Source organism: Pteronotus mesoamericanus, unplaced genomic scaffold (genome assembly GCF_021234165.1).
Source record: "Pteronotus mesoamericanus isolate MK-2021 breed Mesoamerican mustached bat unplaced genomic scaffold, CSHL_Meso_final scaffold_54, whole genome shotgun sequence".
Classification (NCBI taxonomy): domain Eukaryota; kingdom Metazoa; phylum Chordata; class Mammalia; order Chiroptera; family Mormoopidae; genus Pteronotus; species Pteronotus mesoamericanus.
In genome coordinates, this window is record NW_026555321.1 from 23,464,293 (window position 1) to 23,490,412 (window position 26,120).

Consider the following 26,120-nt stretch of genomic DNA (forward strand, 5'->3'; position numbering starts at 1 on the left):
CTGAATATGGTACAATTCTTCACAATCTAACTCCACTATTTCTCTCCAGTCTCATTTACCACCATTCCTCCAGAGGCTGGGGATACAACTGTGTCTGTGTGAATCAGAACATGCCAGGTCCTTGCTCACACTGTTTGTATTCCCTGGCATGCAGTTACCTTCTCAGAGATACTCTTCTTGACATATCCAGCATTGCCCAAATTCTGTCCCGTGCTACTAGGCCAGGCCCTTTCCTTAAGCAGGGACTCAAATGCAGAGCCAAGAGTACCCACTATGGAATCAGGCAGATGCAGGTGGGCTTTGTCCAGCAACATGACTCCAGGCTTTGGACCCTTGGTTTCCCTAAATTAGATAGGTGAATGATTCCTAGTCCAGGAAGCATAATAAATACTGGTGGTTAGTTCTTGGCACATAGTAGGTGCTCAAAAAAATGTTTGCTGAATGTAATTGCATTAACATCGAGGTCCTAGGCCAAATGTTTAGACTTCATGAAGGCCATGGCTATGAGCTGGAGTTCAGAGGGGTTAATGATCAACTTTAGCAGTTTTCTGTGGCTGAAAATGTGAATTACATTATTTGTTCTTTGTCTTAAAGACCTGCCTGTTTGTTGGGGAAACATATGGCCAAGCTCCCAAGAGTTCAATTCTAAATCCCCTGAGAAGTGATTGTCAAACTCTGGAAAGCATCGAAATCACCTAGAGGTCACCTCCTGAAACAAATTGCTGGCTACACCCCCAGAACTTCCAATTCAATAGGTCTGGTGCGGAGTCTGAGAATTTGAAAATTTGCGTTTCCAACTCCCTCCGGGTAACGCTGAAACTGTTGGGCCCACAATTTGAGAGCCACTTATTGGAGGTTAAGAGCCCTGTGCTCAGTGAGTGACTCATACATGTGTATTTGAATTCTGGCTCCTCCACATCTTTAGCCTTGATCAAATCACTCTTCCTCTCTATATTTCATTTACCTCATCTGTGAAATCAGGACAATTAGCTAATGCAAGTAACCGCTTAAAGCCATACCTGGTCCAGCGTTCAATTAATTATCTACTTATTTTCTGGAGCAAGTGGGATGAGAAAACTGGAGGCAGAGAATAGCAAAGACCATAGTCATCTTTTGTGTGTAGCAAAGAGGGTACAAGATCTGGGGGACCACTCCCAATTCTCTGGGTGACTCTGTAGGGCAGACTAGAATCTGAAACTCAAAGGCTTTCCTCTCAAACACACTCTGCATTCCAGCCCACAGACTTCCTGCGTCCCTCCTGAAGTTGCGCAGGCGCAGACCTCGCTGCGTCCACGTTTGACGCACTTGCGTACTCAGGTAGTCTGGTCGGGGAGGTGCTGGCAAAGCAAATATGGCGGCGGCCATGCGCGTTGCGGGGGCCGGAGCAAGGCTCAGCGTTGTGGTGAGCGATCTCCGTGTCGCGGCCCGCAGCTTATGCAGCCAGCCAGTCTCCATTAACCAGCGCGTAGAAGACAAGCGCCGTGCCGCACTGATGGGAGGGGGCCAGCGCCGCATTGATGCCCAGCACAAGCGAGTAAGTCCAGAGGGCACCGAAGCCATCCCGCCCACTGTTCGCCACCTATCACAGCGTGCCCGGCTCGAGGCGCCCGAGGCCTCCCGACCAATCCTCACAAAGCTGGGGAGGGGCGGAGGCGAGAATGTTCACCTTGAGAACTTGTAGCCTTTCCCCCAAAGGCCGGTAACAAGAAGATAAGAACGGTTGTGCTTTATCAGTTTGTGCTTTACTTTAGGAAATTTTAGGCGGACCTCGCTGGGTTCCAGCTGGCTCACCACTTAACAACTATAAACTTTTAGACAAGTTACTAATCTTTAGGAGTCAGTTTATTCTAAACAGAAGATAATTCTCCCCTCACAATCTCATTGTTAGAATAGAGGTAGTGAAGCAATGATAGGCATTTAATTTTTTAACATACTTACGCCCCATGAAGGAATGGTTCTTGCTCTCTACGGAAGCAGTAAAGTCAAGGCATTATGGTAGGGGGCGTAACATAGGCAAACTCTCATATTAATCTGGGGTGGGGGGGTGTGGTGCCTGCAGGGAACTTGTGGAACTCTGCCCCAGAACACCAGCTAAACCCTTGCGGGGTCTCAGCGTGCATCCACCTGCCTGTTAGGGAAGGCACGAGTCCAAAGCCAGTGGTTTTTCTGGGACTGTTTATGTTAGTTTGTATGTTTGGCTGGAGTGAGCTGCTGAGGCGTTTGGACGCACCGCCTACGGAGATATGCTGCGTGGGCCATTTAGCAGTAGAGGAAACAGAGACCCAAATGGGTTGGTTACCTGGGACTTGAAACTAGACTCGCTTACTGGTCCGTGGCATATGTCAGTCTGGACCGATTTGCTGGATGAGTTAAATAACCAACCTGGGAAGTGCAGAAGTGAAATTCTTAAAGGTGAAAGGCACTGAGGCACAACTCACAAGTGTGGGGGAGGTGACTAGGGTGAAAGGCTGGGATCTTCAGTGAGGAGATTTGAACCAGCGCTTTAAGTCTAAATTGAATGTTGATTTAGATGTTGTAAAATTCCCATTTGACAAAGGCTTAGAGGTGACAATTTCTTTTTGACTTTGGGGAATGAGGTGTAAATTAGGTTGATAGTGGGTGGTGCCAGGAGTGCTTTCCCTCCCTCCTCTGCACCCAGAGGAGGCTCTGTCTGGGGTGAAGAAATTTTAGATCATCCTCTGGAAAGGCCCAGTCAGTGCTCTGGTTGGTGCCCTTGCTCAATGTCTCCCTGGAACATCATCTATCCTTCCCAGTAGGCAGAGTCTACTGAGTTTAGATGCAGCTTCCAGACTTTGTCAGGAGGCCTATTTGATTTAAATTCCCACTTCACCCCATTTTAAACAATTTTTGGACTACTTTCCTAGGATAGATTCCCAGAAATGGAATTACTGGGTCAAAAGGTGAATATTTTAACACTTATCTGTGTATTGCCAAATTGCTTTCCCCAAAACTTCTACTTTACACAACAGTGTGTAGGATTGCCCATTTTAACTTGACCTCACTGGCTTTGGCTACTTTCTCAAGGGAAAAAAAAAATATAGCCAATCTGAGGTGTTTTTGGAGGAGAGGGGGACGGTGGACCTCGATATTGGGTTTGGTCTAAAGGCTTGGGAGCCTAAGCAATAGAGGCCGTTGCTAGGTTTAGGGCTCCAACCTCACCCTCTCTAAGAGGCATTTTTTTTTAATTCCTCTCAAGTGAGTTCTTTTTTTTTTTATCTTCACCTGAGGATTATGCTTATTGATTTTAGAGAGAGGGAGGGAAGGAGAGAGAGAAACATTGATCAGTTGCCTCCCTAATGTACCCTGACTGGGGATGAACCTGCAACATAGGTGTGTGCCCTTGACCGGGAATCGAACCTGCAAACTTTTGGTGTGTGGGTTAACACTGCAACCAGCTGAACCACCTGGTCAGGGCTCAAGTGAGTTCTTTAGCACTCTCTGTCCCATTCCCTTTCTTCTTAGCCACTCCCTGCTGTGAAATTGTCTACCTATGTAGCATCACTGTCAGGAGTAGAGTCCCTAAACAGGGCCCCTAAAGTAGATTAGTAGGGAGAAGCCTGTAAAGAAGGCAGGAGAGGAACAAGGAAGTAGTCCTGCAAGTGTCCTTGGGACTGGACTCTAGTGATGTGAGTTTCTGTGGAGTTCCCAGAGGAAGCCTGTGAATCTGGAGGTGTAGCCTCCAGCCCTTCATTAAGCCTGCTTAAGTTTTTCACCTCCTGTTTCTCCGTTCTTTTTATTATTGCTCTTTAGCTTTATGGTAAATGTTTGTGGAACTAATTTTCTTGTTCCAGGGTCAGGCTCTCCTTACCCCTACTTCTCTTTTCCACCTTTTCTGCCTTCTACTTACTTATTTGCCTTCCACAGTTGGTGGCTCCTGGAGTACCCTGTCTACTCTGATTTTCTAATTAGGCGAAGTTTACTGATTACACCTGTCGCTTGGACAGATTGATGAAATAGAGGCTTTCACATGAGGTGAAGGTGCAAAACCAGTTCTCCTGGCCCTCCTATGAGCACTCCTTGCTTGCTGACTTTGTGATGACATCACTGAATGATTTTTTTTTTTTTTTTTTTTTTGCATTTTAGGGAAAGCTATTGGCCAGAGAGCGGATCAGTCTCTTGCTGGACCCTGACAGTTTTATTGAGAGCGACATGTTTGTAGAACACAGATGTGCAGATTTTGGAATGGCTGCCGACAAGAATAAGGTATCTGTTCACAATGGTCTTGTGAGCCTCCAAGTTGTACTTTTCCTGCTATGGCCCTGCTGGCCTACCCACTAGACTAATGAAATCCTTCTGAGACTCAGGATATATTGAAAAATCTTCATGTTTGGGGCCCTGGAATGCCAGAGTGCCTCTGGAGAGGCACTACTGTGGCTTTCACTCACCTTTGTCTGCAGATGAAGGACTGAGTGGACTGCTCATACCTTGTGCAGTGTGGTTCTGGCTCAATTCCCAGGGCTCTGGTTGTGGGTTCAGAGTTCTCGCAGGTATAAAATGACAAACTTGGAAGGAAAGGTGAGAAAGTCTTTTAGTCGAGTTCTGGTCTGTCTAGGCAGACCCCTAAAGGCTGACCACTTGTGTCTCTTTGACACACTTTAAGTTTATGCCTTGGATTTTTTGAGGTCAGAGTCACTGATCCTTCCTCCTTCAAGTGGGTGTTCTCCATGAGTGCACAATGTTCTTTGGACTCACTGTGGTCAGTTTTTTTCAGGTATATCTATATGCTGTTTGTGACCAAGGATTTGTAAACTTGGCACCAAACCAGCTGGCTCCATTTGGGCCATTATGGACAACACAATGATTGCTCAGATTCCAGGCAAAATGATGGGTTTGCCTTTTTAAGGATTGTGGGTAGGGTGTGGGGGCTTTGTAGAAGATGCTGTGTTTTTTAATATGTCCTTCTCGTTCCTGTGAGCATTTGGTAATAACGACCTTAGAGGGTCTCTTAATCATTTAGCTTTCAGGAAGGAGGATGAGGCCCAAGACTACAGCACTGTTCATTTCTTTCAAAGTAGTAGCCTAGTGTTTGCTGTTGCAGACCTGAGCGGGGAAAGGAGATTTCTTTGTGTTCCAAATTCATATTGAACTTTAAAGAAGTTGTGGTGGTTTGGGGGGGGGGCATCTTTCACTGGGGTATAATTGCTAAATTTATTAAAAGAAACGTTTGTGTATTTTAACCTTTTTTTAAAAAATTATTTTATTTTTCTGGTAGTTTCCTGGAGACAGTGTTGTCACTGGACGGGGCCGAATCAACGGAAGATTGGTTTATGTCTTCAGTCAGGTATTTCATAACTCCAGTAGGTAGACCTTTTCTCGAGGGCAGAGCCAGGAGCAAAATATGTGAGAAGAAAATAGTCTGAGGGAATGAAAGCTTGCATGTAGTTTGGGGCAGATGAGGGATTTACTATCTCTTTTCCAGTGCATATGTCCACAGTATCATAATATATGTTTTGTTTTTTCTTAGGGAGACAAAATCCCTAGTCTGTTTAGGGGAGGAATACAGGGAAGTTATCATGTTAGTCTTGGCAGGTTGGTTGTGTGCCTGGAGGGCAGCTATGTCCTGGGTGGGGTGTATGGATCTGAGAGACCTTGATGCAGCCTAAGCGGAGGGTATTTGACTCAGAACCACGGGCCCTGAGTCTTGGGCTTTCATGAAAGTGTTCAAGCATGTTTTATCAGGCTGACTCAAAGTAAATAGTTTCTTCACACTAAGATCATAGAAGAATGTAGTTGGCAGAGCAATGGACCCCAAAGATGTCCAAGTCCTAATCCCTGAAACCTGTGAATACATTACCTTACATGACGAAGAGGAATTAAAGCTTGCCCATGGAATTAATGTTGCAAATCAGCTGACCTTAAAATAGAGTAACATGGCTCTGACTGGGCGGCTTGGTTCGATGCATCATCTCGTGCATCGAAAGATTGTGGATTCAGTTCCCGGTCAGGGTACATACCTAGGTTGCAGGTTCCCTGGGGTGGAGGAGCATGTACAGGAGTCAACCGACAGATGTTTTTCTCTCTCCACTTTACTCTCTCTCTAAAGTCAATTAAAAAAAAAACCATATCCTTGGTGAGGATTAAAATAAATAAAATAGAGTAGCCTGGGTTATCCAGTTGGGCATAATGTGATCACAAGGGTCTTTGAAAGTGGAAGAGAAAGGCAGAGCAGATGTGAGAAGGACTTGATGTGAGAATGATTTGACCTGCCGTTCCTGGCTTAGAGGATGGAGGAGGGGGGGTCATGAACGAAGGAATGAAGATCTCTGAAAGCTGGAAACGGCAAGGAAACAGAGTATTCCTTGGAGCCTCCAGAAAGGAGCATAGCCCTGCTAGCCTTGATTTTAACCTAGTGAGACCCATGTAGTACTGTTAAATTACAGAACTGTAAGATAATCAGTTTATGTAGTCTCTCTGAAGCCACTGAATTTATGGTAATTTGTTACAGTAGCAACAGAAAACTAACACAACGTCGTTGCTATTTTTGTGTGTGACATTTTCCTCTTCTGAGAGGTAGAAGTATATATATAATTATAAGTATTAGACTTAAAGTTATAGAACTTGTGTAGGAAACTAAAATACTTTCTGGGTTTGATAGTAAAATAATTATGCTTGGCTAATTTTAAATGTATTGTTAGACAATGGTTATTTATTAATTGAGTGACCTTTGAAATGTTTTAAAGCTGTTTTAAATGGGTCTACCAAATGCTTAACTAGACGGAATCATGTCTGTGTGTGTGTGTGTGTGTGTGTGTGTGTGTGTGTGTGTGTTTGTAATTTGAGAACTAAGCAAAAACTTGTATAGAAGGAACTATTTTTAAAAACATTTGGTTATTGATTGGGGAGGGGGAGAGAGAGAGAGGGAGAGAGAGGGAGAGAGGAGAGAGGGAGAGAGAAAGAGAAAGAGAAACATCGACTGGCTGTCTTCCATACATGCCCCAACCAGGAATTGAACCCACAATCTAGGCATGTGCCCTGACAGGGGACTTATCAACTGAGCCACACCAGCCAGTGCCACAAGGAACTATTAATGATAGCTGGAATAAAGGAAGTTGTGCATTGTGGAGGCAGTGTTCTCCTAACTATTAAGTCGATGCAAAAATTTATCGAGTTAATACTTTTGAGCACCTCTTATGCCCATGAAGTAAGGAGGGGTTGGGGGGTGAGTGGTGATGACTGAGACAGAGTTCTTGCCCTAAACAAGCTAATCATTCTGTAGATGGAGTGGGCCAGGACAGAAGTGATTACAGATAGGGTGAGAAGGTTCTGGGCAGGTGCTGTGGGCTCAGGACAAGGGAAGCTCACATCTAGGATTGAGAAAAGTTTTAGGGAAAATGGGGCATTTGAAATGAGCCCTAAAAGAAAATGAGGGCGGAGAGTGATGAGCCAGCTTTTTAGTAGTGATCCCCAAAATGTTAATATCGGTAGGCATTTTTTTCTGGGGAGCTCATGTTTTTCCAGAGAAGCAGCTTCAGTCTCTTGCCTGATAATTGGCTGTTGGTGTGTTTTGCGGGGCGGGGGCGGGGGGGAAAGAAGGGGCCATTGTGGATTTAGTGTACAGGCTCCTGATTTCACTTGTTTTTAGCTTCACATTTGCCTTCATTTGCTACTGGTGATTGTGAGTCCAGAACCCCTCTGGTTACGTTTCTTTAGAAAATAAAACTTTCTCCTCTCAAAGTGAAGGAGAAGGCTTTGGGATCTAACTGCTCCTCACACAGACTTTGTATTAATTTGTTTTTCTCCCCCTTCACTTTTCAGGGTTTCTGGATTGTCTTTTCCTTGTGATTACTCTGCAGGTGTATAGGTTTCTGTTTCTTCATGTCGGATATCCTTGTGCTTTCAATTCTCCTTAAATTTGTTCAGTTTCTCTTCTGCTGTTGTTTCCTGTCCCCTGTTTTGCCCTCCTGTGCTGAAAGTTTTCAATTCCCCACTGTCTTTGCTTGGGTTCGGGGTGGGGGGGCGCAGAAAGGGGGAGACCAGGAGGGATGGTTTAGGAAGGAGGTAATTTCTACAAGAAGCCTTCACATCAGAAGGTAATGAAACTCCATAAGCAAGAGGAAGCAGTGAGGGCTTTGATTTACTTTTCATCTTTGTCAAAGCAGCAAATGTTTCTCAGTAATAGAAATGCCCGACTGTTTTACATCCATAGAATCTGACTTTCCTGCTGAGCTATAAATTATTTTTGTAGAGCAAAGACTAGGCCTTCTGCTCTTGATAATACATGAACTTCCTTTAAGATATTCATATTCTGTGGACTAATTTATAAAATCAGACTTAATTTTTTTTAACTTCTGAAAATACTTTGAAAACTTTATGAATTTTTAAAAAATTTTTATTTATTGATTTCAGAGAGAGAGGAAGAGAGACAGAGAGAAAGAGAGAGAGAAACGTCAATTTGTTGTTCCACTTATTTATGCATTCATTGGTTGATTCTTGTTCATGCCCTCACCTGGGATGGAACCTGCATCCTTAGCTCTAATTAACTGAGCTACCCAGCCAGGGCTGTCTGTGAATTTTCTATTTCCTCCTCCTACTGGCTCTTCATCTCTGGCTAGTCAGTATATTTTATTTGTTGATTTTTTTTTTCTTTTTAGGATTTTACAGTTTTTGGAGGCAGTCTGTCAGGAGCACATGCTCAAAAGATCTGCAAAGTAAGTATTTAATTGTAACAACAAACTCAGTACTTTCCTCAGTTAAATAATGCATGTTGGGTATCTGTGGGGTGAAAGACACTGAGCTGAGTATGTAGGATGGGGCAGAGGTGTGCAAAACGTGGTGCCTTCAGTCCAGGAGTTTTTAACATTTTTGTACTATAGATTTCTTTGGCAGGCTGGTGAAGCCTGGACTCTCATGTATTTTTTTTTTTTTTTTAACATGCTTAAAATAAAATAGGTAGGCCTACAAAGATTAAACATATTTGGAAAAATTATATTTGTAATACATGTGTTCCTTTATTAATGCATTAAATAACAGGGCTTGGCAGTGGATCCAAAGTGCTATAATTTCAAATAGGCATGCATGAAGATTACATTTCAAGATATTTGCAACAACTTTAATGTGACACAGAAATATCTATGGCTACTGTTAGTGACAGTCACAGGTATATCTAACACTTATGTGGGTTATTTATTTATTTATTGCCTGTGTTTGTAATTGAAGGAAAAGCTAAAGATCGGGTTAATAAAGATAAAGATGGACATTTTTTTCTCCCATCCAAGTTCATGGAGTCCCTAAAAATCTGTTCACAAATGCCTTGGGGTAAAGAACCCATGGCCTTGGTGGGGAGTCTAGGTGCGAAAAGATAAAGAGCAATGAAAGGGTTACGTGATGGTATTTTAATAACACTGCTAGAGATGAGATGCTCTCTAGCATATGAATAAAAGTATAGATCATAGTTGGAGGATTTTGGAGTTAAAGTAGGGTTGACTTTTAGTAGCAACACGGGGCTTTCCTGTGTAATGAAACACCTGGATTTTTGACATGGTCATGTCATTTATTATTCCTGAGACCTTGAGCCAATCACTTAACTTTTAAACCTTCTAATTTTTCTCCATTACTGCTTCTGTTATGATTGTTAAATGAGATAATGGAAGTGAAAGTGCTTTGTAAACTGGCAAGGGCCATTAGAATATTGCTCATTAGGCTGTCAACTATTGACCCATGAGGAAAATCCATCTTAGAAGTAAAAGCAGGCCTGGGCCTGGCCTCAGGTTAACAGATGGGTCCATATTTACTTTCATGAAAATACTTCTTCGCCATTCTGTCTACTATCCGTTCTTTTGAAAGAGTAAGAAGGAACAAAACTGGCTGCTCAAAAGACATTATAGTCACATGCTGCTTAACAACGGGGATATGTACTGAGAAATACATTGGCGATTTTGTCGTCGTGAGAACATCAGAGTGTACAAATCTAGATGGCATAGCCTACTAGATTTGTACACCTAGACTATTGGTATAGCCTGTTGACCCCAGGCTACAAGTCTGCACAGCATGTTACCATAAAAAACAACATGAGAGAAAATAATACAATCCAGAGACATGGTAAGCACAAGATATACGTATGAGGCTGCTGCTGGTGTAACACAGCATGCTCTTTTATAGCAAACTTTTTGAAAAATAGGACATTCTAAAATAATAAGTGCAGTTTAGTAAATACATAAGTCGGTGACACATTCATTATTAAGTATTATGTACTGTATGTGCTATACTTTCATAGGACTGGCAGCTGAGTAGGTTTGATTACACCAGCATCACCACAAACATGTGAGCAATGCGTTGTGCTATGAAATTACGACAGCAATGACATCACTAGGCAATAAGAATTTTTCAGCTCCATGATACCTGTATGGGACCACTGTTGTATATGTGGGCCATCATTGTCTAAAATGTCATTCTGTGGCATATGACTACAGCTGGGGCCTGTGGCTCTGGAAATGGTTGCCATGAGCAGTCATATCTCCTGCTCACGGGAAGTGCTTTGGCTCTTGGATGTCTGGGGGTCTTTAATTAGCTGTTTAAGTATCTGGTTCTCCCCAGTCATCATGGGGAATAAAGCCAGTGTTATCTGTTTTTGAAAAGTGCTCTCAGAACATTGTCCAAAAAACACTGGTGCTTTGTAAATGCTGTTGTTGATAACAGGATCAGTTGTCTCACAAGATTTCTCTGCTGTCTCAGATCATGGACCAGGCCATGACAGTGGGGGCTCCAGTGATTGGACTGAATGACTCTGGGGGAGCACGGATCCAAGAGGGAGTGGAGTCTTTGGCTGGCTATGCAGACATCTTTCTGGTGAGAAACCTGACAATAGAGAATAGAAAGTAAAAAAAGTACAGGGCTTAATTCTCTAAGCTGTGTCCTGATCAGAGCTTTCCTATATCTCGTTGTTCTCTGCTCCATTGTGTCTGTTCTGTGGCTTCTCCTGTGTCACCGGGGTGGCATGAAGGATGGATGAAAAGTGAGAGAGAGTATGTGGGGAGGGTTTTTTTTTCCCCCCTATAAAGGGCCACTCAGGGGAAAACGAAATTCAAAATCATTCATAAGGGAAAATTGTTTAAATGTATATATTTTTTCAAAAGCAAGGATGAGAGAACATTAAAATTCAAATGAACTGATTTGCTAGAATTAGGAATTTAAAAAATGAGGTGTTTTTTATTTTTTGGTTAAAACACAACAAGATCATTATACAAAGTTCAAGCTATAACACAAAAAAGAAATAAATACCCCACATCCTACCATTCAGAAATATTTGGTGAACATCACTTCAGGTATCTTTCTGTTTACACAGATGAAATTAAAGAGAAAGAAGTGAAAAGAAACAAAAAATAAATGCGATTTTTGAAGTAGGAAGTATACTGTGAGAGAGGTGGTAAGGGAGATTGGGAAGAGGGAGAGAGATACTGCCAGTTGGAAACTTGAGAAAAGGGACAGATCAGCATTTCCAGGGAAGGGAGGAAGAGGGAGAAGGAAGGAAGGAGACAGGCAGACATTGTTTATAATCAGGGCAGCTGTTCTTGTCATCCCCTGGCTTGCAGACTTACGAGAGTTTTTATCCTTGGCTGCTGCTCTTTGTGATCAGTCAGAAAAATGTGTGTTTATTTTGTGTAAGATACTCTGCTAGTTGTGGGAACACTTGTGTTAGTTGAGAAGCCACTTTGTAGATCTAAAACCTACTTTTTAGTCTTTAAACTTGAGCTCCAGGGATAGCCCTCTGGGGAGAAATAGTCTTTTGGGTGACTTGGCTACAACAGCTTAGGCCTGGAAGGTCTGCTTTGGCCCCGGGTCTGGAAGTCATGCCTGTGTTAGAAACAAAGAAAAGAGAGTAGCCCTAAGAGAAGTGCCAGTAAACTGCCGATTTTAGAATATCATTTAGTCTAACTCATCTGGGGCAGTTGGGTTTCTCCCCCTACTCAGGGGCTAGGGTTTAGTGGCTTTAAGATCCACATTGCTTAATTAATTGCTTGCTAGTGCTGCTTGTCATATCTACACCTCCACCCACTTTTTCCTGCCTTTACTGTTATTTTTATTATTTTTCGTAACCTTATTTTGATATTATTTCAAGTGTTATGGAAAACTTGCAAAAATAGTATGAGGCATTCCCATATGTCCATTACCCAGACTCATTAGTTATATACATTCTGCCCATTTGCTCTATCATTCTCTCTCCATATGTACATATTTGCATATTATATTTTTCTGAAACATTTGAAAGTAAACTGGAGATTGTGCCTCCTGTAGCTCTTAATACCTTCATTGTGTGTTTCCTAAGAAAGGACATTCTCTTGTAAAATCAGGGTATAATAATAAAAATCAGGAAACTTCACATTGATTCATCAATATTATTCTCATCCATGGTCCTTATTCAGATTTAATCAAATGATCCTAATAAAGCTCACTGTAGTTTTTTTTCCTTTACTGGTTAGGATCCAGTCCAGTATGAAGTACTGTCATTAGTTATCATATCTCTTTAATCTCCTTCAATCTGGGCAGTTCCTCAGTTTTTCTTTGTCCTCCATGATCTTGACATTTTTTTTTAAACAGCTTTATTGAGGTCCTGGCTGGTGTGACTCAGTGGATTGAGCCACAGAAGATTTGAGAAATATATATAAATCTGGCCTGGACTGTGAACCAAAGGGTCACTGGTTTGATTCCCAGTCAGGGCACATGCTTAGGTTGTGGGCCAGATCCCTAGTAGGGGGCACTGGACAGGCAATAACACACTGACGCTTCTCTCCCTTTCTTTCTCCCTCACTTCCCCTTTCTAAAATTAAATAAATCTTAAAAAAAGAAAACAGCGTTATTGAAGTATAATTTTTTAAGTTGGCCCAAAAGTTGGCTTGCTTTTTTTCCCATAAGATGGCTCTAGTAGTGCGTAGTTGTCTTTAACTTCATTCAAAACAATTTTGTTAGATTGTATTGTGATAGCTGTCATATCAGCTTGCATATTAAAAAAAACTTAGCAAATTGGTAAATTTTTGTATAGCCATTTTAATATTGAAGATGGAAGAAAGTATGCAACATTTTCCGCATATTATGCTTCATTATTTCAAGAAAGGTAAAAACACAACTGAAACCCAAAAAAAGATTTGTACAGTGTATGGAGAAGATGCTGTGACTGACTGAACCTGTCAAAAGTGGTTTGTGCCTGGGCTGGTGTGGCTCAGTGAATTGAGTGTCAGCCTACAAACCAAAAGGTTGCTGGTTCGATTCCCAGTTGATGCCTGGATTGCAGGCTGGGTCCCCAGCTCAGGGTGCTTGAGAGGCAACAGATTGGTATATCTCTTACACATCGATATTTTTCTCCCTCTCTTTCTCCCTCCCTTCCCCTCTCTCTAAAAATAAATAGAATCTTTTTAAAAAAAGGTGGTTTGCAAAGTTTTGTGCTGGAGATTTCTCACTGGACAATACTCCATGGTCTGTAGACCAGTTGAAGTTGATAGCGATCAAATCAATATATTAATTGAGAAAAATCAACATTATAACACACAAGAGATAGCTGACATACTTAAAATATCCAAGTCAATAACGTTATTGGTGACAATGAAAAATGTGTCTTTTAATTTACGGGATAAATTAGACTAATTTTTTTGGCCAACCCAGTACAAATCATAAAAAAATGAATCCATTGTAAGCATGCAGTTCAATGATTTTTAATAAATTTATAGAGTTGTGTAACCATCGCCACAACCCAGTTTCAGAACCTTTCCTTCCAAAAAGGTGTCCCCGTGCCTGTTTGCAGTCAATGCCCGCCTAGCTGAAAGCAACCACTGTCAGCTCTCTTCGTCTTTTTGCATCTCTCTTCACATGTTTGTTGAGATTCAAGTACTATGTATCTGTGGTTCATTCCTTTTTATTGATGAATAATATTCTATATATGGATATAATAATTTTCAGGAAAGTGCAAATCAAAACTACAATGAGATAACACTTTACACCTCAGAAAGGCTGTTGAATTATTAAGAATTCAACAAATAATAAGTGTTGGCAATGATTTGAAAAAAAGGGAACCCTCATGCGCTATTGGTGCAATTGTAAACTAGAGTAGTCACTATGGAATACAGTATGGAGATTCCTCAAAAACTTAAAAAGTAGAACTACTATATGACCTGGCAGTTCCATTTCTGGTAATATATCTGAAGAAAATGAAAACACCAATTTGAAAAGATATATGCACCCCTGTGTTTATTGCAGCATTGTTTACAATAACCAAGATGTGGAAGCAACCTAGGTGTTCACTGATGAATGGATAAAGAAGATGTGAGAAATATATATAAATCTATCTATCTATCTATCTATCTATCTATCTATCTATCTATCTATCTATCTACACACACACACACACAATGGAATAGTGTATTGAAAAGAATGAAATTTTGCCATTTGTGACAACATGGATGGACCTAGAGGGTACTATGCTAAGTGAAATAAATCAGATAAAGAAAGACAAATACCAGTGATCTCATTTGTATGTGGAATCTAAAAAGCAAAACAAATGAACAAACAAAACAAAATAGGCAAAAAAACAGAACAAATTGATGGTTGCCAGAGGGAAGTGAGGGTAGAGGGTATGTGTGGAAAAAATTGAGGGGGAATAAGAAGTATAAATAAGTATTTGGTGGAATTCAGTAGTGAAAAGAAAGGAACTGCAAAGAGTTGTACAAAATGAAAACTTTCATAGGCATTAGGGAGCAGGAACAAGAAAATTAGACTAGGCCAAAAAGCAGATTGACTATGGCAAGATTACTTTCCTTTAGGGGATGGCAGAGGTCCATCAAGCAGATTACCTACCTAGTGCTGGTCAGATGGGGAGGAAAAGTACAATAAAGAATGTCTTATAAGTCACTGGACAAGCTTACAAGAAGATAAACTCAAGAGTTGATGGTATAACCAATAAAGCAAGAATCAGGTACTATAAACTATCAATTAAAAAGGGGCTTTGGGATGAGGAGGCTGGCAGGGTAGAAAATATGTTTACAATATTATGATGGAGACATGCCAGCTCTCTATGGACAGTTGCATTATAATCGTATACTTTATTATTACTTATTCAAGAATATATGATTATAAATTTATACAATGCAGTAATTGTACTTTTAAAACAAAAATGCTGCTGTGAATATTTATGTATAACTATTTGTGTGAACATATGTTTTCATTACCCTTGGGCAGATACCTAATAGTGAGTATCTTTGTTTTTTTTTTTTTTTTTTTTTTTTTAATCAAATCCACAACCTAAGTATGTACCCTGACTCGGAATTAAATCTGCAATCTTTTGTGTATGGGATGATGCTCCAACCAACCTAGCCACACTGGTCAGGGATGGTATCTTTATTTTTTAAATTTGTTTTTCAATTACAGTTGATATAAAATATATTAGTTTCTGGTGTACAAAATAGTGATTAGACATTTATATGCCTCACAAAGTGATCACCCCAGTTGAGTCTAGTACATATATGACTACATAGTTATTGCAATATTATTGACTATATTCTGTATGCTGTATTATAACCCCATGACGCTATAACCAACAATTTGTTCTTAAACTCTTTCACCTTTTTCACCCATTTCTTCAACCCCTTCCTGCAAGAGAGTCCGTGTCTTACTAAATGTGGATCTTATGAGCTTATATATAACTTCTAAGAAACTGCCCGGCCTAACTGGTGTAGCTTGGGTTGCAGGTGTTGTCAGGGCGCGTGTAGGAGTCAGCCAATCGATGTTTCTCTCCCTCTCCCTTCCTTACCTTCTCTAAGCATGTCCTTAGGTGAGGATTAAAAAAAGTGCCCAATTTTTTCCAAAATGTACTGTTTTACATTATTACAAGGAATGTATTGAGCGTTTCAAGTTCTTGACAACCTTGACAACACTTAGTATTGTCAGCCTTTTTCATTATAGCCATTTTAGGGGTATGTACTGGTATTTCACTGTTTTTAAAAATATTTATTTATTTTTAGAGAGAGGGGAAAGGAGCGAGAAAGAGAGGGAGAAAGACAGTGATCGATTGCCTTTTGCATGCCCCCAACTAGGGACCTGGCTTTCAACATAGGCACGTGTCCTGAGCAGAATCGAACCAGTGACCTTTTGCTTTGTGGGACAACACCCAACCCACTAAGCCACACCAATCAGGCCTCACTGTAGTTTTAATTTGCGTTTTCCTGCTGACTGATCATAATGAGCATGTTTTCAGGTACATGTTAGTCATTTGTTTATTTTCTTTGCTGAAATGTTTATTTGGATCTTTTGTTCATTTTGTAATTACTGTATTTTGCTGTGTATAATATGTACTTTTTTGCCCAAGTTTTTGAGGGAAAAATAAGGTTGTGCATTATATATGGGTAATACTGATTCTGTATCTATATAAATGTTTTTAATTCTTTTATTTATGCTTATGTGTTAAAAATGTAACTCTAGAAAGCAATAACAATATCTGTGTGCAATACCTTGGAATACAATAATCTGTTTTGTTTCCGAATATAAATTAATAATTGAATTAAAAAATTAAAATGAAAGATATTTTTTTCCTGACAGTTTGGGCCAAAAACATGGGTGCACATTATACATGGGAGCACATTGTACATGGCAAAATACAGATTTTTGAGTTGTAAGAGTTCTTCATATATTCTGGGTTCAAGTCCTTTATCAGATACTTGATTTGCAAATATTTTCTCGCATTCTAAGGCTTCTCTTTTATTTCTTAATGTGACATTTGGAGTACAAAAAGTTCCGTTTTGTTTTTTTTTTAAATTCTCACCCACGGACATGCTTATTGATTTTAGAGAGAAGAGAAGGGAGGGAGAGAGAGAGGAAGAGAAACATTGATGTGAGAGAGAAACATCAATCAGTTGCCTCTCACATGTGCCCCAACTGGAGGACAAAACTGCAACACGGGCATGAGCCATGATAGGGAATTGAATGCATGACCTTTCCATTTATGGGATGAAGCTCCCACCAACAGAGCCACACCAGCCAGAGGAAAGTGCAAAATGTTTTAAATTTTGAAGTTCAATTTACCAATTATTGTCTTTTGTGAATCATTCTTTTATTGTCATATGTGAGAATAGTGTCCAGTGCAGTCATGAAGATTTTGTGTAATTTTTTTTTCATGGAGTTTTCTAGGTTTGGCTCTCTTATATCAGGTCTATAATTTATTTTGAGATAATTTTTGCATATGGTGTGATGTCAGGGTCTACATTCATCCTTGTCTTGCCACCGTTGATTGACATGACTAGTCTTCCCTGTTGAATTGTTTTGGCACTTTGGAAAATCGATTGACCATAAATGTAAGGGTTCTCAAATTTTTTCCCTTAATCTATATGCTTATCCTTACCTCACAACCACCCTGTGTAGGTTACTGTAGCTTTCTAGTGGTTTTAAAGTTGCGTAAAATCTTCCAATCCTGTTGTTCTTTTAAAAAATTGTTTTGACTATTCTGAGTCCTTTACATTTCCATGTTAAATTTTACATCAGTGCCAACTATACAAAAATGCCTGCTCAGATTTGGTAGGAACTTTATTGTTTGTAGATCAGTTAGGCAAAAATTTTAATATTTTGCACCCTCTGCTCCATGTAATTTGAATGTTTGTTTATTTAGGTATTTAATTTGTGTCAGCAATATTTTGTAATTTTTAACATACATGTTTTACACTTTTTTTTAAATTTATACTTAAGCATTTTTTTATTTATGATGCTATTGTGAATGGAATTGTTCTATTTCCTTTTAAATTATATTTTATTGATTATACTATTACAGTTGTCCCAATTTTTCCCCCTCTGCCCCCTCCATCCAGCCACCCCCACTCCCTCAGGCAATCCCCCCACCATTGTTCATGTCCATGGGTAATGTGTATAAGTTCTTTGGCTACTCCATTTCCTATGCTGTACTTTTTACATCCCAATGGCTATTCTGTAACTACCTATTTGTACTTCTTAATCCCCTCACCTCTTCACTCATTCCCACACACCCTCTCCCAGCTGGCAACCATCAAAATGCTCTTTGTATCCATGATTCTGTGTCTCTTCTTCTTGTTGGCTTAGTGTGTTTTTTAGATTCAACTGTTGATAGATACGTATTTATTACAATTGTATTGTTCATAGTTTTGGTCTTCTTTTTCTTAAATAGGTCCCTTTAACAGTTCGTATAATAATGGTTTGGTGATAATGAACTCCCTTAGTTTTTTCTTATCTGGAAAGCTCTTTATTTGCCCTTTGATTTTAAATGATATCTTTGCTGGTTAGAGCAATCTTGGCTGTAGGTCCCTGCTTTTCATGACTTTGAATATTTCTTGCTAATCTCTTCTAGCCTCCAAACTTTCTTTTGAAAAATCAGCAGATGCCTTAGGGGAACTCCACTGTAGGTAACTAACTTCTTTTCTCTTGCTGCTTTTAAGATTCCCTCTTTATCTTTAACCTTTGGCATTTTAATCATGATGTGTCTTGGAGTGGGCCTCTTTGCATCCATCTTGTTTGGGACGCTCTGTGCTTCCTGAACTTGCATGTCTATTCTCCAAATTAGGGAAGTTTTTTTCACTATTTTTTCAGATAGATTTCCAATTTCTTGCTCTTTTCCTTCTTCTGGCATCCCTATAATACAAATGGTGGAATGCTTGAAGTTGTCCTGGAGGCTCCTTACACTATTCTTATTTTTTTTGGATTCTTTTTTTCTCCTTGTTGTTTGGCATGGTTGTTTTTTGCTTCCTTATGTTCCATATCATTGATTTGGTTCTCAGCTTTATCCACTCCACTGTTGTTTCCCTGTAAATTGTTCTTTGTTTAAATTAGTGGATACTTAGCTTCTGAATGGATCTGTTTCATGCTGTTGAAATCCACAGTAATTTCCTCGAGCATCCTTATAACCAGTGCTTGGAACTCTGCATCTGATAGATTGCTTATCTCCTTTTTGTTTAGTTCTTTTTCTGGAGTTTATCATCTGTTCTTTCATTTGGGCCATGTTTCCTTGTCTCCTCATTTTGGTGGCCTACCTTTGTTTGTTTCTATGTATTAGGTAGAGCTGCTGTGACTCCCTGTTATGGTAGCGTAACCTAATGTAGTAGGTGTCCTGTAGGGTCCAGTGGCACAGCCTTCCCTATTACCCAAGGTGGGTACTCAAGGTGCACCCTTTGTGTGGACTGATCGACATCTTCCTCTTGTAACTGAACTTTGATTGTTATTGGTAGGTCAATGGGAGGGATTTATGCAAGCCAGTCAGCTGCAAGGACTGACTGTGACCACTCACCATTGAACTCCACTCTCTGCTGAGAGTCAGTGATGCAGGGGCCAGGTGGTGGTGCTTCGACATAGTCTGTAGTTGTCCACTGGGTGTGCAGGCTCTGGGGTTTCCCATGTGGTGTAGGCCCCCACCTGTGTTCTGCCCGGGGCTACCCTGCATGAACTATAAGGCAATTTGAGATGTCTGCTACTCGTGCTGGGCTTGGAGATTCCCAGGTGAAGCCAAACTTTGAACCAAGGCTGACTGCTGCTACTTCTGGGTCTTGGGCCACTTAGCAAGAGGTATGAGGGCTGGAGGTTCACTCAGTCTGACTGTAACTTGTTAGGGAGGATTTAGGAAGTTGTGAAGCATGAGCCAAGACCAGCCATTCATATGGGAAAGTCACTTTTAATAGCTTGGTTTGCCCCATTGGTTGGGTGGGATGAAGCCTCAAGGGGTCTCCTCAGTGGGGGGCTATAGTGTTAGCCAGGTTGATGGAGTCTCATCTAGGCACCTGCCTGCTGATTTTGTGGCCTGGTTCGGGGAGGGCTCCTTTCTGTCTTGTAGAAAGCTGTCTCCAGCTCTTTCCTTGATGCCAGACAACTCCTTTCCTCCCTGTACGCCACTGGCACCTTTTAAGCTGTTACCCCAGTACTGGAGCTCAGAGGGAGTGAGTCTGAGTAAGTCTATGTGTGGGTTCTTTAAGGGGAACCTTTTGGAACTTAGGAAGTTTCTTCCACTGACTGAATCTTTACTGGTTTTTGCAGCCAGAAGTTATAGGGACTTATCTTTCTGGCACTGGAACCCTGGGCTGGGGGGCCTGGTGTGGGGTGGAACTCCTCACTCCCAAGATATCCCTCCTGAGTTTTTATCCACCACACATGGATGTGGAACCAGCCTGTTCTGTGCGTGCACCCCTCCTACTAGCCTGGATGGGTGTGGTGGTGGTTTCTTTAATTCCTTAGTTGTCAGATTTCCCATTCAACTCAATTTCTGATGGTTCTGAGTGATGGGTTGTTCACAGTTTCCTTATCATTTCGATGTGGTTGTTTGTGGAGGGTGAGTTGAGTTTACCCACATCTTCAATTTGACCTGAAGTCCTGGAATTGTATTGTTAATTGCCTTTTTGGGTTCTTTGCAAGTGTAGGAACACAGTTGATTTTTATGTATTGATCTTATGACCTTGTTGAACTTATTAGTTCTAAATGTTTTTGTGTGTGGATTTCTTAGTTTTTTTCCTCCCTATATACTGTACATGATCATGTCTTCTGCAAATATAGTTTTATTTGTTCCTTTCTAATCTAAGTGCCTTTTATTTATTTTTGCTTAATTGCCCTGGCTAGAACATGCAGTATAATATTAAATAGAAGTGTGAGAATGGACGTCCTTGTCTTGTTCCTGAACTTGAGAAAGCATTCATTCCTTTACCATTAAGTATGATATTAGTAGATGCCCTTTATCAGCTTGAGGAAGTTACCTTTTCTTTTGTTTGTTGAGTGCTTTTTTTCTTTATCATGAAAGGGTGTTTATTTTTGTCAAAGGCTTTTTCTGCATATTGAAGATAATCATGTGGTTTTTGTCTTTTTGAACTTTATTCTGTTGATATGGTACATAACAATTGATTTTTGGATGTTGAACTCACTTTGTATTTCTGTGATAAATTGCACTTGGTCATGGTGTCAATTGTTGGATTTTTTTTGCTAGTATTTTATTGAGTACTTTCAAATACATATTAACAATAGATTTATTTTTTAAGAACAATTTTATTTATTTTTAGAGAGGGGGGAAGGGAGAGAGAAAGAGAAGGAGAGAAACATTAATTGGTTGCCTTTTCCACACTCCCAACAATGCCCCCACCCAGGAACCTGGCCCACAACCCAAGCATGTACCCTGATTAGGAATAAAATTGGTGATCCCTGGGCCTGCAGGATGACCCTCAACCCACACCAGTCAAGGTCAGATATATCTGTTGTTGTAATGTCTTTTCCTCCACAATTTTTTTGCTGTTGTGAATTTTTCCCCATTTTATTGAGTCTTGTGATATCTTTGGCTGGTTTTGATATCATAATTAAGGCCTCATGGAAGGAGTTGCAAGTGTTGCCGCCTCTTCAGTGTTTTATGATGAACCTGTCAAGGATTGACATTAATTTTTCTTTAAATGTTCAACAAAATTCATCAGTGAAGCAGTCTAGGCCCGTACTTTTTTTTGTAGGTAGATTTTTTTTTTTCTTTTTGACTACTGATTCAAGGTCTTTATTTTTTACAGGTTTATCAGATTTTCAATTTCTTCTTGACTCAGTTTCAGTAGTTTGTGTTTTTATAGTAATTAGTTAATTTCATCTAAGCTATCTTATTTGTTGCCATACAGTTATTTTCTTATAATTTTTATTTCTGTAGTTATGTCTACTCTCATTTCTTATTTTAGTAATATGATTTTTTTCTTGTCAGCCTATTTAAAGATTTGTAAATTTTTATGGTCTTTTTAAAGAACCAATTTTTAGTTTTATTTTTTTCTCTATTAATATTCTCTTTCATATACTTCTGCTTTTAGTTTTATTTCCTTTTTTTGTTTGCTTTATTCCACTTTTTCTAATTTCTTGAGGTGGAAAGTTAGGTAATTAATTCAAGATATTTCTTTTAATATGTGCATTTACAGCTGTAAATTTTCCTCTTAGCTGTGCTTTCACTGTATCCCTTCAGTTTTGGTATGTTACATCTTCACTGGTCTCAAAGTATTTTTTTTAATTGTTATTCTTTTGCAGTTGTCACAATTTTTCCCACTTTGCTCTCCTCTGCCCAGCCTGCCTCCTGCTCTCACAGTCAACCTCCACACCATTGTCCATGTCCATGGGTCATTCATATATGTTCTTTGACTAGTCCCTCCCCCTTCTTTCCACCATTATGCACCTACCCCTCCCCACCCCAACATGGCTGCTGTTAGTCTGTTCCATGTTTCTGTGTGTCTGGTTCTATTTTGCTCATTAGTTTATTTTGTTCCTTAGACTCCTTTTATAGGTGAGATCATACGGTACTTGTCTTTCGCCACCTGGCTTATTTCACTTTGTATATAATACTCCAGTTCTATCCATGTAGTTGCAAAAGGTAGGAGTTCTTTCTTTCTGCTGTGTAATATTCCATTGTGTAAATGTACCATAGCTTTTTTAAAAAAATTATATTTTATTATGCTATTACATTGTCCTCATTTTCCCCCTTTCGCTCCCCTCCACTCAGCCACCCCCACTCCCTCAGGCAATCCCCCCACCATTGTTCATGTCCATGGGTCAGGCTTATAAATTCTTTGGCTACTCCATTTCCTGTAGTGTACTTTTTACATCCCAATGGCTAGTCTGTAACTACCTATTTGTACTTCTTAATCCCTTCACCTCTTTATCCATTCCCACACAACGCCTCCCACATGGTGACCATCAAAACACTCTGTATCCATGATTCTGTCTCTGTTCTTGTTTGCTTAGTTTATTTTTTAGATTCAATTCTTGATAGATATGTACTTTTTTTTTGCCATTTAATTATTCATTGTTTTGGTCTTCTTTTTCTTAAATAAGTCCCTTTAACATTTCATATAATAATGATTTGGTGATAATGAGCTCCTTCAGTCTTTTCTTGTCTAGGAAGCTCTTTATCTGCCCTTCAATTCTAAATTATAGCTTTACTGGGTAGTTATCTTGCTGTAGGTCCCTGCTTTTCATGACTTTGAATATTTCTTGCGAATCTCTTCTAGCCTGCAAAGTTTCTTTTGAGAAATCAGCTAATAGTCTTAGTGAAACCCCTTGTTTGCTTTTAAAATTCTTGCTGCTTTTAAGATTCTCTCTTTAACCTTTGGCATTTTAATATTGATGTGTCTTGGAGTAGACCTCTTGGCATCCATCTTGTTTGGGACTCTCTGTGCTTCCTGGGCTTGCATGTGTATTTCCTTCATCAAATTAGGAGAGTTTTCTTTCATTATTTTTTCAAATAGATTTCCAATTTCTTCCTCTTTCTCTTCTCTGACTAGCATCCCTAGATGTGAATGTTGGAAAGCTTGAAGTTGTCCCATAGGCTCCTTACACTATCTTCATTTCTTTGGATTCTTTTTTCTTCTTGTTCTGATGGGTTGGTTTTTGCTTCCTTATGTTCCACACCATTGATTTGATTCTTGGTTTCATCCACTCTGCTGTCGTTTCACTGTAAATTGTTATTTATTTCAATTACTGTATCCTTTGCTTTTGACTGGATCTTTTTTATGCTGCTAAGGTCCTGAGCATCCTTATAACCATTGTTTTGAACTCTGCATCTGATAGATTGCTTATCTCCATTTTGTTTAGCTATTTTCTCGAGTTTTCATCTCTTCTTTCATTTGGATCATGTTTCTTTGTCTCCTCATTTTGGCAGCTTCCCTGTGTTTGTTTCTATGTAATTAGGTAGAGCTGCTTTGACTCCATGTCTTGGTAGTGTGGCCTAATATAGTAGGGTCCAGTGGCACAGCCTTCACTCTCACCCAGGCGGGGTACTCGAGATGCACCCTTCATGTGGACTGAGCTACATATTCCTCTTGTAGTTGAGCCTCAATTACTGTTGGCAGGACAATGGGAAAGATTTATGCAGGCCAGTCAGCTTCATCAACTGGCTGTGACCACTGACCTCCAACCTCCACTGTCCATGGAAAATCAGCTGTGTAGGGGCAGGGTGGTTATGTCCATTGGATGTGCAGGCTCTGGGGTTTCCCATGTGTTACAGTCCAAGGTCAGCCCCCACCTGTGTTTTGTCTGGGGCCACCGTGCATGAGCTATAGAGCAGTCTGAGATGTCTGCTACTTGTGCTGGGATTGTAGATCTCCAGGTGAAGGTAAGTTGGGAAGCTAGGCCGGTTACTACTCTTCCTGGGCCTGAGGCTCACTGAGGCCAGCTGTTGCTTGTTTGACAGGATTTAGGAAAATGTGAAGCATGAGCCAAGACTAGCCATTCATATGGAAAAACAACTTTGGTGGGTCTGTAATTTGGGTAGGGCAGAGTCTCTGGGGGATCTTCGAGGCAGGTCGAACAGTGTCAGCCAAGTTGATGGCACCTCAGATATGGTACCAGTTTGCCGGTTCTGTGGGGGAAGGGTTTATAAAAGGGACAATGGCCTCTGCTTGCCTTGATGCCAGACATTTCAGTTTCTCTTTGTGTGCCAGTGGTGGCTTTCAAGAACTACCCTAGTGCTGAAGCTGAGGGAGTGAGTCTGAGAAGGTGAGTCTTTTGTGTGGGTTCTAAAGAATAGGGGAACTCTTGGGGCTCCAGAAGTTTCTTCCATTGACTCAGTCTCCGCTGGTTTTTGCAGCCTGAGATTGTGGGGATTTATCTTCCTGGCACTGGAACCCTGGGTTGGGGTGCTTCGTGTGGGGCTGGGACTGCTCACTCCTGAGATATCCTTCCTGAATTTTTATCCACCACACATGCGTGAGATACCAGCGCACTCTGCATCTACACCCCTCCTCCCAGTCTGGATGGATGTTGTATTTTTTTAATTCTGTAGTTGTCACACTTCCATTCAGCTTGGTTTCTGACAGTTCTGAGTGGTGGTTTTGTATTTTAGTTGTCACTTTGATGTGGTTGTGTGAAGAGGTGAGCCATGTCTGCCTGTGTTGCTATCTTGACCAGAAGTCCCTGTACCATAGTTTTTTTATTCATTCATCTACTGATGGGAACTTAGGCTCTTTCCAGTGATGGGGGGTACCCCATCCAGCAGAGTCCCCCCAGGTCACCATGGATGAGGAAAATAAGTCGTTCCAGACACTCTTGGTCTGCCAGGAAAAGGGGGTGGCAATTCCCTCTAGTGGAGAATGCCCCAAGCCCTTCTCTGGAAGTGACTTGTATTGAGAACGATATGTGCAGGGTATACAGCATGCATGCAAAGCTCATCAATCAAAAGGCTATGATTGAAGGAACACAGAGATTTGCCTTAGGTCAGGGTCTGGTAGACAGGGTGCCCATTCAGCCCTGAAACCTGGGAAACTGATCACATCCTATGCTTGACCCTAAACATCAGTACTCATGAACTCAAGAGCATTCTTAGCAAAGTTAAGTTTCATAGGATTTAATGCATTCCTTTTCCAGGCCTATTTGTCCCCAGGAACTGCCTGATCCAGTTTAGGGCTGTACCTGTCTTTAGTATTGTTTCACTGACTTGGTCAGGTGGCCAGGCAGAGCAGCCAAGAGATAAGGAGACTTCTTTCAGATGGAATGAGAACTCCAGCCATGACAAAGCCAAGGGGTGAGGGTCTTTCGCCCCTTCTCCGTGTCCCCCAAGCCCTTCCTTGATGGCCCCCATGTGACTGTGTCTGTCTTAGGTTGCCCCTGCCATCAAGAGGTCTTACCCATCATTGACTAACCAGCCATCCTCTGGGGCCAAGCAGGGTGATGCGAGGGAGGCAGGGGCTGGGCCCCTGCCAGGGGGACGAGTTTTATGTCCTCAGTAGCCTATTTTCCCAAGGCCTCCTTGCTCAGCTCCAGCCTTGGGGCCCTCTCGCCTGTTGGTGAGGCAACAGTCCCTGAAACCAGGCGGAATGGTTCCCAACATTCCAGCACTTGGGTATTGTAAATAGCATTGCTATGAACATAAGGGTGCATAAGTTCTTCTGAATTGGTGTTTTGGGATTCTTACGGTATTATATTCCCAGCAGTGGAATTACTATGTCGAAAGGTGGTTCCATTTTTAATTTTTTGTGGAGATTCCATATTGTTTTCCATAGTGGCTGCACCAGTCTGCATTCCCACCAACAGTGCACTAGAGTTCCCTTTTCTCTACATCTTCAACAGCACTTTTTGTTTGTTGATTTGTTTCATTAATGATAGGCATTCTGACAGGAGTGCAGTGATATCTCATTGTGGTTTTAATTTGCATTTCCCTGATGGCTAGTGATGATGAG

The 26,120-nt window shown here is 40.8% G+C and overlaps 1 protein-coding gene across 2 annotated transcripts in view; it reads left to right on the plus strand.

Annotated features, from left to right (window-relative positions):
• Nucleotides 1–1,297: 1,297 nt before the first annotated feature.
• PCCB (propionyl-CoA carboxylase subunit beta) overlaps nucleotides 1,298–26,120 on the plus strand; it is an 83,632-nt gene continuing 58,809 nt past the window's right edge. Inside the window, exons 1-5 of one of the 2 annotated variants that reach the window (XM_054595592.1) lie at nucleotides 1,298–1,534; nucleotides 4,105–4,224; nucleotides 5,234–5,302; nucleotides 8,613–8,669; nucleotides 10,693–10,806. In XM_054595592.1, the coding sequence (XP_054451567.1) occupies nucleotides 1,352–1,534; nucleotides 4,105–4,224; nucleotides 5,234–5,302; nucleotides 8,613–8,669; nucleotides 10,693–10,806 (543 nt within the window). In that variant the 5' untranslated portion in view covers nucleotides 1,298–1,351. The remainder of the gene's footprint in view (nucleotides 1,535–4,104; nucleotides 4,225–5,233; nucleotides 5,303–8,612; nucleotides 8,670–10,692; nucleotides 10,807–26,120) is intronic. The other variant, XM_054595593.1, reaches the window with a different exon arrangement.